This window comes from Heterodontus francisci, chromosome 10 (assembly GCF_036365525.1).
Source record: "Heterodontus francisci isolate sHetFra1 chromosome 10, sHetFra1.hap1, whole genome shotgun sequence".
Classification (NCBI taxonomy): Eukaryota; Metazoa; Chordata; class Chondrichthyes; order Heterodontiformes; family Heterodontidae; genus Heterodontus; species Heterodontus francisci.
Window position 1 is genome coordinate 21,079,359 of NC_090380.1, and position 17,388 is coordinate 21,096,746.

At 47.7% G+C, this 17,388-nt stretch overlaps 1 protein-coding gene across 3 annotated transcripts in view; it reads left to right on the forward strand.

The window, feature by feature from the left end:
• Window positions 1-17,388, forward strand: part of enox1 (ecto-NOX disulfide-thiol exchanger 1) — a 377,950-nt gene that overhangs the window by 296,919 nt on the left and 63,643 nt on the right. For 2 of the 3 annotated variants that reach the window (XM_068040197.1, XM_068040198.1), the window contains one exon: window positions 7,000-7,105. In XM_068040197.1, the coding sequence (XP_067896298.1) occupies window positions 7,000-7,105 (106 nt within the window). The remainder of the gene's footprint in view (window positions 1-6,999; window positions 7,106-17,388) is intronic. The other variant, XM_068040199.1, reaches the window with a different exon arrangement.

A 17,388-nucleotide genomic window follows, 5' to 3' on the forward strand; every position in this document is an offset into this window, starting at 1 on the left:
CCAATTAGAACCAGTGGGGGTGGGAACAGAGGGGTCAGTTGAAGTGTGGGACTGATTTAGACTCCCCAGGGCAGCCATCACTGAGGCTGCTGGTTGCCCTGAGCGAGAGAGCTGTGGTTTATGCCAAAACCTTCCAGAACACCAGAGGGAAGTGAGATGTCACTGGAGAGCCGGAGGCCTGGCACCCGGGGCAGGGCTGCCCATTGCTTCATCGTTGCTGACCCGGATCTAATGTTGGATCTGTGAGGGAGAGGAGGGAGGTCCTCTTCCCAGAGGGTGGCAGGAGGAGGCGACTAGCTGAAACCAAAGAGGCCTGGGTGCAGATTGCTGCCTCCATCAGCAGCTGAAGCAAGGCTAGAAGATCCTGGATTCAGAGCTGTAAACAGTTCAATGATCTCATATGTTCTAGCAAGGTGAGTGCAACTCCCAACCCTCCAGACAGGTCTCAGGGTTTCCACCCTCCAATAGACACACTACCTGTGGAGCCTCAGGGCACATGCTCCTGTACATGGGAGGGATGTGTGCTCAGGGCACTTACTGACCCCTCAGAATGACTCAGAGTCATAGTGCTGCTGACGATCTGTCACCACTGATATGAAGCTCCTAATGGATAGGGGTAGATAGCATTGGACACAGAGGACAGGAGTGCCTTATCTCACTCTCTTTTGTCCTTGCAAGAGAAACGGGTGCACAATGTGAGGGAGGTGCCCAGAGGGGAGGAGGGTGCTGTTCTTTTTTTGTCTCCCACAGGTGCAGATGCCCAACTCATGGCAGCCTAAGCCTCTCCCTCTGCAGGCCCAGAGCAGCACAAAGGAGGTGAAGAAGCAGTCACACCTTACAGACACACCGTCCACAAGCGCAGGTACTGTCACTTCAGTGGGTATTCACATGCATGTAGATAGGGTAGCACAGGGTGATGACCACAACACTTGTGCAGGAGGAGGTGCCAGAGGCAAAGGGAGCTGTGGTCAGTCCCCCTCAGAAAAGGGAGGACAGACACAGCCCTGCTCAGCTGGGCACAGATGCAGGGCCTCAGGAGTCACTGGAAAGGTGGCTTTACCTTGAACAGCAGCAGGTGATGTATTCCTGCATGTCAGAGTTCCCTGAGGCGGTGAGGGGTCTTGGGCAGAGGATGGAGGAGTCCATCCAGCTCACGTGCACCACAATGGCTCGGGGCAATGAGCACATCAGCTCCTCCATGGGAGAGAGTGGCCAATCTCTTGGACAGCCATCTGCAGCTTCACTCAGAGTGCATAAAGGAACCACACACTGACCTCCACAGGATGTATGAGATGCTGGGTAGCCTGGACCAAATGGCAAAGGTGGCACAGAGATCTTTGGAGGAGATGCCAGCTGTGTCCCAGCTGGTGCCCTCAGCCAGACATATGGAGTAGCCGGCAAGGGCTGAGAATGCCACCAAGGAGGCCCTCGTGGGGTGCCCTCATCATCCCCGGCCTCCTTGGTTCCTCTGACTGAGGGACCATCTGTGCAGCAAGACGTGACGGAGGCGGCTCTGCAATGATGCAGGTGCAGCAGCTTCTGGAGTCGCCCCCATGGACATCCCCACAACGAGGACGACTGCCATGTGCATCTCAACCACAAGTCGAGGCAAGTGAGCAGGCTGCCTCCACCTCCTCCGAGGTCACGAGGGGAGCACAGCGTACGAGTGGCTGAGTGTGGAGGCCGCCGCATCACCCGGATCACGGAGTGGATCACTGGGGTGTGTTCCAACTGTCTTTGTCTATTGTTTTCCTCTATTTGCAATGTATAAATGATGACACTTTAAGCCAGACATCTGAGATTCCTTTTATTGCTGTCGTGACAGGAAAAGTGGTTTGAGGTGATGAAAGAGACAATGGGATCCTCCACAGTGAGGGTAAAACCTCTGGGCAGATGTGCTCCCTTCATTGGTGGTAAATGATTAGATGTTCCAGGCTGTGTCTTCTATGAATGTGTTAGCACAGGAATGTCAGACTCCCTTCCAGGCCATGCCCCTCAGCCTGGGTCAGAGGACCTCAGTTTAAACAATCCTGAATCAGGAGATTCCTGACATTCATGGCATCCTCACGAGCCTTTCACACCCCGAGCCGTGCCCAACCACCTCATCATGCAGCAGGGGCACCTCTCGGTTCAGCATAATCTACCTCCACCTCCACTTCCTCCACCTCTCTGACCTCCTGCTCCTCCTCCACTGAGCTGTCTCCTTCCAGGGCCTCACCATCCTCAAGGTCCCCACCTCTCAGGAGGGCCATGTTACGGAGAGCGGAGCAGATCACCACAATGACAGATTCCCTTGCAGGAGGGTATTGGGGGGGCACCACCCGACTGGATCAGGCACCGGAAGTGTGCCTTCAGAATCCTTTTGTCCTGCTCAATGGTTGTCCTAGTGAGCAGGTGTCATTGACTGTATCGCCTCTGTGCCTCTGTCTGGGGCTCCCATAGAGGGGTGAGTAGCCATCTCTTCAAGAGATATCCCTTGTCCCCGAGGATGCATCCATGCACTTTGGAGGTTGGAGTGAAGATCCGAGGCAGCCTGGACTGACGGAGGCTGAAGGAGTCATGGCAGCTGCCCGGAAAGTGAGCACACATGGAGGAAGCTCTTGTTGTGGTCACAGACCAGTTGAACACTGAGGGATTGGAAGCCCTTCCTGTTGATGAATCTGATTGGGCGGTCGCTGGGTGCCTTGATGGTCACATGGGTACAATCAATGATTCCCTGAACGTGGAGAATCCAGCGATGGCGGCAAAACCCAATAGCCTCTGTGCCTGCAAAGCCACATCTGCAGGAAATGAATGTACTGCCCAGCTCTGGCAAAGGGGGCAGAAGTGACCAGTAAGATGCAATGATGTGCAGCCATTTGTGAGATGCCACTAAGGCCCACAGCTGATCCTTAGAAGAAACCAGAGCAAAGAAGTTCAAGGCCACAGTGACTTTAACAGCCACTGGCAGGGCATGGTGCGCAGTGCTGCGAGGTCCGAGGTCTTTAGCATCAAGGGCACAGATGTTTGTGGCCATCTGCCTGGAGAGTCACAGTCTCCTGCAGCACTGGGTTCTGTTCATCTCAAGGTAGCTCCCTCTTCGGCAGTAGATTCTGGGTTGAGGTAATGGCCTTTGTTGCCTTCCTGCCCCTCCTTCCTCTCCTGTGCCCTCCTGCTGCCTGGGGTTCTGCCCTTCCTGTAGAGGACATTGCCCCTCATCGCCAGTGGGCCCAAAATTTGACAGTCGTGCCTCCATTGCCAGCTGCAGCCTTCCTTTTGGACAGGTGACTGCCCTACTGTGATTGGCAGTCTTGGCCCCTGCCCTTCTGCCCCCGTGATGCCAGGGCTTGACAACCCCCTGCTCAACACCTGAGTGCCACTCTCCCCGCCACCTACACAGTGCCAAGTGCACCTCCTTTCCAAATGCTGTGTCTCCTTTTGCCCAGGCATCCCTCTTATGAGGCTGGTGTAATTCCCTGGGGCAGCCATGACTATCTCCGCACTCAGTACCCACCTCCCGTCAGCTGCAACAGACAATGTATGAAACCCATGTTCCCCCTTCAAAATCCCACCCTCCAGCTCCAACAATCTCTAAATGAGCTGCTTAACAACAACTGTTGACTTCAATCGGGAGGAGGATGAGATCACTGTTCCACCCTTCCCCCACCCTCATGAACATTGCCAGCGGTGGGAATGCATCTCGAAACAGACACACCAGCCGGCACCAGTATTTTCGGGCCACCTGCCAGCACCCACCTCCGCCTCTGTTCCCGACCTTAGGGGGGCCCAAAAACTCGGCTCCACGCAGCAACAGCAGAGAGATCAACAGCACCAATTCTCATGGCAAACCCTGGCTTTGAAAGCTGGAGTGCATGACTGCTGGGCTCGAGATTTGGAATGCACGTGTTTTGTATTTTTCCTGTTATTTCTAACTGATATTTACAGCTTTAACATACACTTTCACCACCCCACCCCCTCCCTTGCTGACTCCATTGGCGAAGGCAGTGTGAGTTGGAGCAGCCAGATGGTTTCTTTGGAATTGTCTACCCCAGAGGGCTGTGGCAGCTCAGTCATTGAGTATGTTTAAAGCAGAGATTGACAGATTTCTAAATAAAAACGACATAAGGGGGTATGAGGATGTGTGGGAAAAAGGCATTGAAGTGGATGATCAGCCGTGATCATATTGAATGGCGGGGCAAACTTGATGGGCTGAATGGTCTACTCCTGCTCCTATGTACCTATGTTTCTGGGCCCATTCCAGTACTTGTGCTGGGTTCATTCGGTCAGGTCTTTCAGTGTAATCATTACATTTGGTCTCAACATGCCTGAGCTAGCAGAGGGTAAGATTGTGCCATGACTCACTGTCCTATAACACCTGCTGGAATGTACATGTATGGGTTGGAGGGGGAGACGGAGGGGGCATTGGGCGAGTGCAGCATTGGATGAGATGTCCTCTCACTTTCTGACAACGCACACTTGTGCACTCACATGAATAATGACCACTTGGGACAGATATTGGAAGTCGGCCAGTCCTGGCCCCATAGCCTAACATGAGCGTGTAGCTTCGGATTGCGATTCAGGCTGCGATTGTTTTATAGCTTCACATCTTAGATTAAAGTTCTGACAACTGGAGAGTTAATCCTCTGGGTGTCCTTTATGAGTTGGTGCAATCGATGTAAAAAACACCTCCTTTCCTCAGGCAGTTTCATTGGAGTTCTCTGGAGTTTTATTTTGTTTACCAGAATAATGTGCAGAAAAATAATTTGGGTTTAGGACCATCTTGAATGGACGCTCTCTCCTTTTACAAATGAAGATGTGATTCTTGTAACAAAGGGTAACTTTAATAATAATGTAAACACAAGCATAAAATAAAAGCAAAATACTACAGATGCTGGAAATCTGAAATAAAAACAAAAAGTGCTGGAAATACTTAGCAGGTCTGGCAGGATCTGTGGAGAGAGAAGCAAAGTTAACGTTGCAGGTCAGTGACCTTTCATCAGAACTCAATTAATTGGCCACCTAAGGGCCTCAATTGGCCTGAGGTAGGCATGCCGTTCGCCACCGTCCCCGCCACTGATAAAATAGGAGCAGAGATGGGTAGGCAGCGGGCATTAATTTCCGCCCATAGCGTCATGGCATCTTTTATATCTGTCTGAGAGGACCTTGGTTTAACATCTCATGCAAAAGACAGCACCTCTAACAGTGCTGTACTCCCTCAGTCCTACAGTGGAGTATCAGTGTGGATTAAGCTCAAGTCTCATCTTGAGCCCATGAACCCATGACCTTTTGATAGAGGGGTAAGTATGCTATCCACTGAGCCATAGCTGACATCAATACAGCTAGCTATGACAATACTGAGGGTTAATGAGAAGGCAATAATTCTCCTTTGAGACTTCAATAACCCACAGTTAACCACCAAACAGAGCAGCACTAGCAATTTCTAGCTTCATTTGTTGGGGAAGAGATGCTCGATATCATCATGTGTAACATCATCTTAAACAAGTTCCTTTTGAATACATTTGCAATGCTGCTGCATATTTCAAGGAGATCAATTCATTTCCCTTGATATCCAGATTCTATGCATTTAAACATTAATTTCCAGGTTATATTGAGCAAAGGATTCCCCTGCGTGCTGTGCGCAACAAAATCATAAGCTTGTGCATGAAGAATGGGTTCACAATCTCATTATTCAGAGCAAATAGAGCGAAGTTTCCCCCTGCTGCTGATTAACAATTAATAAGCTTAACTCCTTCTTGTAGTGGCTGGGATGAACTGAATGCTGATGTCTCTGCCTCAACAGATAGTCATAGATTGGCTCAGTGTGCAACCTGCTATCTGAAGGTCGCAGGTTAAGCCTTACTCCACGAATTGAGTACAAGATTCAGGCTGACACTCCAGTGCAGTACCAAGGGAGTGCTGCACTGTCGGAGGTGCGGTCTCTCAGATGAGATGTTGAACTGAGGTCCTGTCTGCCCTAGTTGAAGAGGAGCAGGGAGTTGACTCTGGCCCCTCCACCATCTTTCATTCATCTTGCTGATGTTTGTGGGACTGAGCTGCCTGCAAATCGGCTGCTGCATTCACCTTTGTCAGGAACTGCACTTCAAACAAGAAGAAATGAATTGGCTGTGGTGCACTTTTGCAGTGAAAATTCCTAGAGAATTCAATCCTTTCTTTTCTGCAGTCCACAAGATTTTCATTCTGCAGAGACAGTGACCCCCGTCGGCCACTTTTGTCGCAGCAATTTGTGATAACAATGTGCCGTTACTGAATCTGCCTGGGCAGCATTCACTCCAGCTACACGGTAGTGTTCCAAGTGAGAAAAGAAAGATTTTTTTTTTAAGTATATTTTGTTTTATTGGATGCTTTGGTTTGATGTAATTAAGCCTGAAGGTAGTAAATATTAACTGGAATGAAGAAATCACTTGTAATCAGCTGGATGATCAAGTCAGTCTACAGTTTTACAGAAGCTCATATTACACTGCATTAATTCCCTTTGCTAATCTGAAGCTCTGCTGCCCATATGATGCTCATTCCAAGTCCCATTTACCCATCATCCCTATGCTTGCTGACCTACACTAGTCCTGGACCAACAACATCTCAGTTTTAAAATCCTGATCCTTGTTTTCAAATCCTTCCATGGTCTCGCCCTTCCCTATTTCTGCATTTTCCTCCAGCCCTACAACCCTCCAGGATATCTGTGCTCCTCCAATGCGGGTCTCTTGCGCATCCCCGATTATAATCGTTCCACTATTAGCAGCTATGCCTTCTGCTGCCTAGACTCTAAACTCTGAAATTCCCTCCTAAACCTCTCCACCTTGCTGCTTCTCCTCTTTTAGGATGTTCCTTAAAACCTACCTCTGCCCAAGCTATTGGCCATCTGTCCGGAGATCTCCCTCAGTGACTCGATGTCAAAAATGTTTTATTGCTATCTCTCTTGTTAGTGCCTTGGGATGTTTTACTTTGTTAAAAGCACTATATAAATACAAATTGTTGTCATTGTTGTTCATATTTTCTGTACAGGAGATGAATGGGTTCTCCTCATCCGTGTTCACCCAAGGCAGTCAAACCAGTGAAGGAAGTCCTGTGTCTCCACCACTCAAATCTGAGAAAGAAGCTTTATTAGTAGGTAGAGTATCCCTGGCCTTCTCTTATTTTCAGTGCGAAATACCTTCTCAATTTATCATTGAATTAACATTGTGTTGATCTCTGCCTATGCAAACTTTTACTACATGCCAGAAATTGTGAAAGGAACATAAAAACTGGAGGAGACCATTCATTACCTCAAGCCCTTTCCGTCATTCAGTTCGATCATGGCTGACCTCTACCTGAACCCTGTCTACTCACCATTGGTTCGTAACCCTCAATACCCTTGCCGACAAAAATCTATCAGTCCCAGTTTTTAAATTTTCAATTGACCCCCCAACAGTTTTTTGTGGGGTGACGGGGAAGAAGTGACTTGGTGCAGAGACTAAGAGCACATTTAGCAAGGAGGAAAAAAATGCAATGCCTGGAACTTCAAACAATTCATTCTAATTTCCTACTCGGGGAGGATTTCTCTCTTTTAAGAAGAGACAAGAGAAAAAGTTGTTTATTTCCCATTACTGACCTGGTGCCAATGTGTGGCTTTTAAATGTGCAGTACCCTAGAACTGTGATTTTTGCAGATAGCAGCTCAAACAGGTGCCCAAGTTCTAGCTCAGTTGCTATAAACCTTTAACACTTTGCAGCAGTGCTAATGAGCTAATGGACTCGGATATATGTGCAACAGTTTACTAATCATGCTGTAACGGTTTTCAGGAAAATGGATGAACTCCAAGTTCAGAGGAAAGATACTTAACAACCAGGCAGTTCACATCTGGGCATCCTTGGTTATGGAGCAGTGCAAACAGATTTTTAGGTGGGGAAGACAATCCCCAAAAATAGATGCAAAGCATGAGCATATGTCACTGCAAGAGCAACTGAGGTGTCAACTGCTCAAAAGGTCTGGTTTTCAATGGGTTTATGCATGAGTTGAAGTAGAAAATGAAGGAACAATGCACAAATATGTTAAATATGCACCTTATAATACACAGTAATTTCTAGCCTATCATCACAATCTCCATGCTTTATATTTAAAGGTAGCATTGGTAAATGCATGGACTCAATGGGCCGAATGGCCTCATTCTGTGACTTTATGACTCTATAAGTACAGGTTGCAGTGTGCAACCAGTGCTGGACACTAAGACAAGCAACAAGTCAATCCACAGGAGGAAGCAATAATTGATTTATTCAAGAGGGGAAGTCGAGAAGGCACTGAGGCTGTGGAGAATGATGGAGTACGCAGAACTGTTGGTATGTATTATATTGATTAGATATTCAACATGTCCACGATCATAAAATGTGCAATGACAATACCGTAACCAAATGAATCAGAGCCCTCCGATACTCATAATATCCTCTCTGCTCTCTTTTTAGCTCCTTCACTGTCACTGGATCAAAATCCTGGAACTCCCTTCCTAACAGCACTGTGGGTGTACCTACACCCCAAGAACTGCAGCGGTTCAAGAAGGCAGCTCACCACCACCTTCTCAAGAGTAATTAGGGATGGGCAATAAATGCTGGCCTAGCCACTGACGCCCACATCCCCCAAACGAATAAAAAAAAGAACTCAAGAGTAAAGCAGGCACTCCTGAAGAGCTTTGCTTATCTGAGTGCCAATCGACACCAGCCCCACATGAAACATGCACCGACACAGATACACGGACGACAGTGAGAATTCCACTGCTGTTGATGAGGAGGATGAAGTATCTGGGGGTGGAAGGTTGATGAGTCCCTCAGTTCAATGGGAATACCAAGCTTGTTGGAGCAACAGCACTATATTAAAGAGTCACTTGCCCAAACATCAATGCTGACACTCCAGTGCAGTACTGAGGGACAGCTGTACTGTCGAAGGTGGTATCTTTCAGGTGAGACATTAAACCGAGGCCCCATCTGTCCTCTCAGGTGGCAGTAAAAGATCACACGGCATTATTTCGAAGAATACAGGGGAGTTATCCCTGGGCCAATGTTTATCCCTCAAATCAACATCACAAAAACAAATGATGTAGTCATTATCACATTGCTGTTTGTGGGAGCTTGCTGTGTGAAAATTGGCTGCCGTGTTTCCGACATTACAATAGTGACAACGCTTGAAAAGTACTTCATTGAGACATCCGGTGGTCATGAAAGGTGCGGTATAAATGCAAGTCTTTTTTTTATTGCAGCTCTAGTGATGTTTCAACATCTGTGGGGTTCACTGAAGCAGGACGAACCAGTGGTAAAATGCTCCCTCTTTGATTTGGCTATTTATCATTAATGACCCTGACAAATAAAAATTGGAGCAGTTGATCAGCTTGCATTAACCTCATCAACTCCTTTTCAAGAGGAGTATGAATGCTCAGAACAATATCTGTGGCCACCTTCTCCGAACACGACACCACTTTCAACTGACAGCTCCCTTTTTTGTTTGGATGAGTGGCATACCCTACGTGAAGGAATCGTCCCACTGGATTAAATGTAGGGACCAATTCTGTGAATGCCTTACCTGCACAAATGCTCACTGAGAATTCCATTGGAGGCTAAGCATCCCGCTCACAAAGCACATTTATAACACCAACCCTGTAGTTTTATGGCATATTAGACCCTTCACATACATGGATATTATACATGGCTTGATGTCCCAGGTTACTTTCCCACCAGAAAGACACCTAGAATCCACCGTTTTCAATTTTAAGTGCGACTTCTGGACAGGTAGCTCCGATGCCTGCTCAGAGTTGGTGGGGTCCTAAATCACATCTGCTAGTCAGGTTCCCATGATGTAGCTGGGCTGAATTTTTCTGGCCCCACAATAGCAGGCTTGGAGGCGGGAGTTCTGGGAAAATAGAGGCGGGGGATGGGTGGGGGCCGCATCAGGATGGCTCCCTGGTGCATTCCCACTGCCAGGGAACTTTCCCAGGGGTGAGCAGGGAAGCGGATCAATTTACCTTGATAAGGCCCCAATTAGGGGCAATTTTGCAGTCCTGCCGGCAATTTGCCAGTTGCAGAGCGGCTCCCCTGACACGTGCGATGCCCCCCTCCCTGCAACAGGCCAGGGGGCGATCAGAGCCACAGGCTCCATGCCTCATTGACGGAGCTGCAGGCAGGAAAGGCCACATCCACTGCCCATAGAATTCATCCAGAGGCGTTTCTGCTCCGCTCCGAGGGGTCTTCCGTCTTTGGCCCTGATGATGTTTTATTTTTGACCATGCCTCCAAGGGCAGCTCCATATTGAGGTACCGTCATGGTCCAAGACCTGCCTCAGCAGCGCTCAGCTTTCCTGGTGGCACCGCCAAGGCTCCAGAGATAGCAGCCCTCTGATTGGACCAGCAGCATTGGGAGGGGACGGCAAGCGCAGAAGCGGCCAGTGAGGAGGCCACCTCCCAAATGATTGCTGTGCTGGTCTCACTGCCAGTGAGTGCAGCCTCTGGACCTCCATTTGGTCCTGACATCGGGGTCCCGAAGCCTGCGGGGAAATCCTGCCCATTGTCTCCGGCCTGAGCCTAGGATCCACCGAGGCTTTCACACCAGTTGAAGGTCAAGCTGAATAGGATAGGGAAACTGATGAGACCCCTCCAGGGAAGTATTTTTAATTTGTCTTTGTGGGGCCCAGGGGAACAGGTGTGCTTCTCCAAGACCCATAAGGATAGTCTAGGCCTCCAGACTCCCCACTTCCCTGTGCAAGACCCTCACAAACCCCTGTCCTCACAGGTACCTGAGTGCTGGCAGACGTCCAAGAACCACCAGATTTTCCAGATGCCGGGAGCCGTTTTCCGCAGAGTTCCTGCCCATGGCATGCGAGAAGTAGACTGCCAGCATGTTATTGGGGCCTGGTGACTAAAACCAGCATCACTCCATACTGCCCCAGGCTACTGGGAAATGAACTGAAACTAATCATTTCCCATTGGAAAGGTGCTAGCAGTTTAAAACCCTCAGCCATCACCACCCCCCCCCCCCCCACCCCCCATAGAACCTTTATAGGTGAAAGTGATGTATGTATATGTTTGTTTTTTTTTTAATTTAGGGATACAGCACTGAATACATTTACAGTATATAGAATGCACAACAGAAAACCTGGCCATTCGGACCAACAGCGCCATGCTGGTGCTCCACACGAGCCTCCTCCCATCCGGCTTCATCACACCCTATTAATAATATCCCATTTCTTTCTCCCTCATGTGCTTATCTAACTTCCCTTCAATGCATCTGTGCTATTAACCTCACATGCTCCATGTGGTAGCAAGTTCCACATTCTCACCACTTTATCCAAATGTGAAGCAGAAAAGAAATCAATGAATACTATCAGATACAAATTCTGAATGCAATTAACAAGAAATGTGCCTATAATGGATGAATTACCTTTTTTAAGAAAAGTCTTTGGACATTAACAAAATCTATAGCAGCCACATTCTGCCTCTCTTCAATGCCTCATTCATTACTGCTGATTAGAATTGATTGTAATTGATGCAACGCCAGCCTTAAGTTATAGAGTCCTCCTTCTGAAACAGAATTAACTGAAAATCTATGCTGCCTATAAACCTTTGGCTAATGGAGGCATTTGCCCTGACAGATCGCACAGGTTCCTCTCCCAAGTGATAGCAAAACCCTGCTTTTCCACTAATGAAAAGAGGCTCACAGATTGGTTCCCCAGCAAATAAAGAATACGTAACAATCTTCGCCTGCAAGAATGCAAAACCTCCATGAACAATTTGAATAGGACAAGATCAATTGTCAGGTTTGTCATGCTCCAGTCAACTGAGAGACACATTTGTGTTTCTCAGCAATCATTGAATACTCAGTTTTCCAGGCTCATTCAATTAGGATACATGAAATGCCATGTAATAATTGGAAACAGTAACCATCATCTGAATTTTATTTTAAACTGATAATACATTGAATTTACAGCACAGAAACAGGCCATTCAGCCCAACAGGTCTGTGCTGGTGTTTATGCTGCACACAAGCCTCCTTCCACTCTATTTCATCTAACCCTAGCAACATATCCTTCTATTCCTTTCTCCCTCACGTACTTATCTAACTTCCTCTTAAATGCATCTACATTAATCGTGTCAACCATTCCTTGAGCATTTGCAATAAGGTAGATGAATTAACTGTGCAAATAGATATAAACGGTTATGATTTAGTAGCGATTACGGAGACATGGCTGCAGGGTGACCAAGGATGGGAACTGAACATCCAGGGGTATTCAGTATTTAGGAAGGACAGGCAAAAAAGGAAAGGATGTGGGGTAGCGTTGTTAGTAAAGGAGAAAATCAATGCAATAGTGAGGAAGGATATTGGCTCGGAAAATCATCATGTGGAATCTGGGTGGAGCTAAGAAACACCAAGGGGCAGAAAACGTTGGTAGTGGTTGTACATAGACCCCCAAACAGTAGTGGAGATGTAAGGGATGGCATTAAACAGCAAATTAGAGATGCGTGCAATAAGGGTACAAGTGTAATCATGGGTGACTTTAACCTACATATAGATTGGTCAAACCAAATTAGCAATAATACTGTGGAGGAGGATTTCCTGGAGTGTATACGTGATGGTTTTTTTAGACCAATATGTTGAGGAACCAACTAAAGAACAGGCCATCATAGACTTGTGCAATGAGAAAGGATTAATTAACAATCTTGTTGTGCAGGATCCCTTGGGGAGGAGCGACCATAACATGATAGAATTCTTCATTAAGATGGAGAGTGAAGTAGTTGAATCCGAAACTAGGGTCCTGAATCTAAATAAAGGAAACTACGAAGGTATGAGGCACGAGTTAGCCATGGTGGATTGGGGAACTTTACTAAAAGGGTTGATGGTGGATAGGCAATGGATAATATTTAAAGAATGAATTACAGCAATTATTCATTCCAGTTTGACGCAAAAATAAAACCGGAAAGGTGGCTCAACCGTGGCTTACAAAAGAAATTAGGGATAGTGTTAGACCCAAAGAGGAGGCACATAAAATTTGCCAGAAAAAGCAGCAAGTCTGAGGATTGGGAGCAGTTTAGAATTCAGCAAAGCAGGACAAAGAGGTTGATTAAACGGGGGGAAATAGAGTATGTGAGTAAACTTGTGAAGAACATAAAAACTGACTGAAAAAGCTTCTATAAATATGTGAAGAGAAAAAGATTAGTGAAGACAAATGTAGGTCCCTTGCAGTCAGAAACGGGGGAAATTATAATGGGGAACAAAGAAATGGCAGAACAATTAAGCACATAGTTTGGTTCTGTCTTCACAAAGGAGGACACAAATAACCTCCCAGAAATGTTAGGGAACCAAGGGTCGAATGAGAGGGAGGAACTGAAGGAAATCAGTATTAGTAAAAAAAAAAGTGCTAGGGAAATTAATGGGATTAAAGGCTGACAAATCCCCAGGGCCTGATAATCTACATCCCAGAGTGCTAAAGGAAGTGGCCCTGGAAATAGTGGATGCATTGGTGGTCATCTTACAAAATTCTATTGACGCTGGAGCAGTTCCTACAGATTGGAGGGTGACAAATGTAACCCCACTATTTAAAAAAGGAGGGAGAGAAAAAACAGGGAACTACAGACCAGTTAGCCTTACATCAGTGGTGGGGAAAATGCTAGAGTCTATTATAAAGGATGTGATAACAGAACACCTGGAAAGCATAAACGGGATTGGACAAAATCAGCATGGGTTTACGAAAGGGAAATCATGCTTAACAAATCTACTGGAGTTTTTTGAGGATGTAAATAGTAGAATAGATAAGGGAGAGCCAGTGGATGTGGTGTATTTGGATTTTCAGAAAGCTTTTTGATAAGGTCCCACATAAGAGGTGGGATAACATACTGGCATGGATTGAGAATTGGTTGACAGATAGGAAACAAAGAGTAGGAATAAACAGGTCATTTTCCGGGTGGCAGGCAGTGACTAGTGGGGTACCACAGGGATCAGTGCTTGGGCCCCAGCTATTCACAATATATATTAATGACTTGGGTGAGAGAACTAAATGTAATATTTCCAAGTTTGCAGATGACACAAAGCTGAGGGGGAAAGTGAACTGTGAGGAGGATGCAAAGAGGCTCCAGTGTGATTTGGACAAGTTGGGTGAGTGGGCAAGTGCATAGCAGATGCAGTATAATGTGGATAAATGTGAGGTTATCCACTTTGGTTATAAAAACAGAAAGGCATATTATCTGAATGGTGATAGATTGAGAAAGGGGGAGGTGCAACAAGACCTGGTGTCCTTGTACACCAGTCGCTGAAAGCAAGCATTCAGGTGGCAGCAAGCAATTAGGAAGTCGAATGGTATGTTGGCCTTAATTGCAAGAGGATTTGAGTACAGGAGCAAGGATGTCTTACTGCAGTTATACAGGGCATTGGTGAGACCACATCTGAAGTATTGTGTGCAGTTTTGGTCTCCTTATCTGAGGAAGGATGTTCTTGCCATGGAGGGAATGCAAAGAAGATTTACTAGACTGATTTCTGGGATGGCAGGATTGACGTATGAGGAGAGATTGGGTCGACTAGGCCTATATTCACTCGAGTTTAGAAGAATGAGAGGGGATCTCATAGAAACCCATAAAATTCTAACAGGACTAGACAGGCTAGATGCAGGAAGGATGTTCCCGATGGCTGGGGAGTCCATAACCAGTGGTCACAGTCTCAGGATATGGGGTATGCCATTTAGAACCGAGATGAAGAGAAATTTCTTCACTCAGAGGGTGGTGAACCTGTGGAATTCTCTACCGCAGAAGGCAGTGGAGGCCAAGTCATTAAATATATTCGAGAAGGAGACAGATATATTTCTTAATGCCAAAGGGATCAAGGGATATGGGGAAAAAGCGGGAACACGGTACTGAATTAGACGATCAACCATAATCTTTTTTGAATGATGGAACAGGCCCGAAGGGCTGAATGGCCTACTCCTGCTCCTATTTTCTATGTTGCTATGTTTGAGGTAGCAAGTTCCACATTCTCACCACTCTCTGGAAATGAAGTTTCCCCTGAATTTCCTATTGAATTTATTAGTGACTATCTTATATTTTATGGCCCCTAGTTTTGGACTCCCTCACAAGCGGAAACATCGTCTCTACGTTTACCCTAAAGAAAGCCTTCACTATTTTAAAGACATCTATCAGGTCACCCTTTAAAGTGAATATCCTGGTAACATATGGAATAGGTGGAACTAAGGAGGTGGTGCTGAAAAATGTTCCTTCTGTTCCTTCTGATAATTCTTGGAGTTGTTTGACACAGACAAACCCATGGCAATTTGGAGCTGAATACTTATTGAGTGCAATAAGTTCTGAAACTTAGTGGCCTTCCCCTCATTGTTAACCTTTCCCAATGTGTTTCTACATGTGCATGCTTGGGGCACCTGCAGCTTGTTAACGCAATAGGAGGGAAACAGACAGTAGAAATAACACAATGTTTGGTATAGATATTATTAATGGTCTCTCACTGACATGATTAATAGGCATGACCTTTACAGTAACTGCTTTTAAAGTGCTTATAGTTGCTTTCGCTGTGTACATGAATTACAGGAAAGGAACTGGCAAGCTAAATTGTATATAAGCCAGCTTATTTACCATTTCATAAATTTTTTGCACTGTTTGCTGCCACGTACCACACTCCTGTGCCAGAGTTTCCAATCCCCTAACCTACCCTCCTGTCTCACACTCCCCAATCCCCTAGTCCACCCTCCTGTCTCAGACTCTCCAATCCCCCAGTCCACCCTCCTGTCTCAGACTCCCCAATCTCCCAGTCCACCCTCCTGTCTCAGACTCTCCAATCCCCCAGTCCACCCTTCTGTCTCAGACTCTCCAATCCCCCAGTCCACCCTCATGTCTCAGACTCTCCAATCCCCCAGTCCACCTTCCTATCTCAGACTCTCCAATCCCCCAGTCCACCCTCATGTCTCAGACTCTCCAATCCCCCAGTCCACCCTCATGTCTCAGACTCTCCAATCCCCCAGTCCACCTTCCTGTCTCAGACTCTCCAATCCCCCAGTCCACCCTCCTGTCTCAGACTCTCCAATCCCCCAGTCCACCTTCCTGTCTCAGACTCTCCAATCCCCCAGTCCACCCTCCTGTCTCAGACTCTCCAATCCCCCAGTCCACCCTCATGTCTCAGACTCTCCAATCCCCCAGTCCACCCTCATGTCTCAGACTCTCCAATCCCCCAGTCCACCCTCATGTCTCAGACTCTCCAATCCCCCAGTCCACCCTCATGTCTCAGACTCTCCAATCCCCCAGTCCACCCTCATGTCTCAGACTCCCCAATCCCCCAGTCCACCCTCCTGTCTCAGACTCTCCAATCCCCCAGTCCACCTTCCTATCTCAGACTCTCCAATCCCCCAGTCCACCCTCATGTCTCAGACTCTCCAATCCCCCAGTCCACCCTCATGTCTCAGACTCTCCAATCCCCCAGTCCACCTTCCTGTCTCAGACTCTCCAATCCCCCAGTCCACCCTCCTGTCTCAGACTCTCCAATCCCCCAGTCCACCCTCATGTCTCAGACTCTCCAATCCCCCAGTCCACCCTCATGTCTCAGACTCTCCAATCCCCCAGTCCACCTTCCTGTCTCAGACTCTCCAATCCCCCAGTCCACCCTCCTGTCTCAGACTCTCCAATCCCCCAGTCCACCCTCCTGTCTCAGACTCCCCAATCCCCCAGTCCACCCTCCTATCTCAGACTCTCCAATCCCCCAGTCCACCTTCCTGTCTCAGACTCCCCAATCCCCCAGTCCACCCTCCTGTCTCAGACTCTCCAATCCCCCAGTCCACCTTCCTATCTCAGACTCTCCAATCCCCCAGTCCACCCTCATGTCTCAGACTCTCCAATCCCCCAGTCCACCCTCATGTCTCAGACTCTCCAATCCCCCAGTCCACCTTCCTGTCTCAGACTCTCCAATCCCCCAGTCCACCCTCCTGTCTCAGACTCTCCAATCCCCCAGTCCACCTTCCTGTCTCAGACTCTCCAATCCCCCAGTCCACCCTCCTGTCTCAGACTCTCCAATCCCCCAGTCCACCCTCATGTCTCAGACTCTCCAATCCCCCAGTCCACCCTCATGTCTCAGACTCTCCAATCCCCCAGTACACCTTCCTGTCTCAGACTCTCCAATCCCCCAGTCCACCCTCCTGTCTCAGACTCTCCAATCCCCCAGTCCACCCTCCTGTCTCAGACTCCCCAATCCCCCAGTCCACCCTCCTATCTCAGACTCTCCAATCCCCCAGTCCACCTTCCTGTCTCAGACTCCCCAATCCCCCAGTCCACCCTCCTGTCTCAGACTCTCCAATCCCCCAGTCCACCCTCCTGTCTCAGACTCTCCAATCCCCCAGTCCACCCTCCTATCTCAGACTCTCCAATCCCCCAGTCCGCCCTCCTGTCTCAGACTCT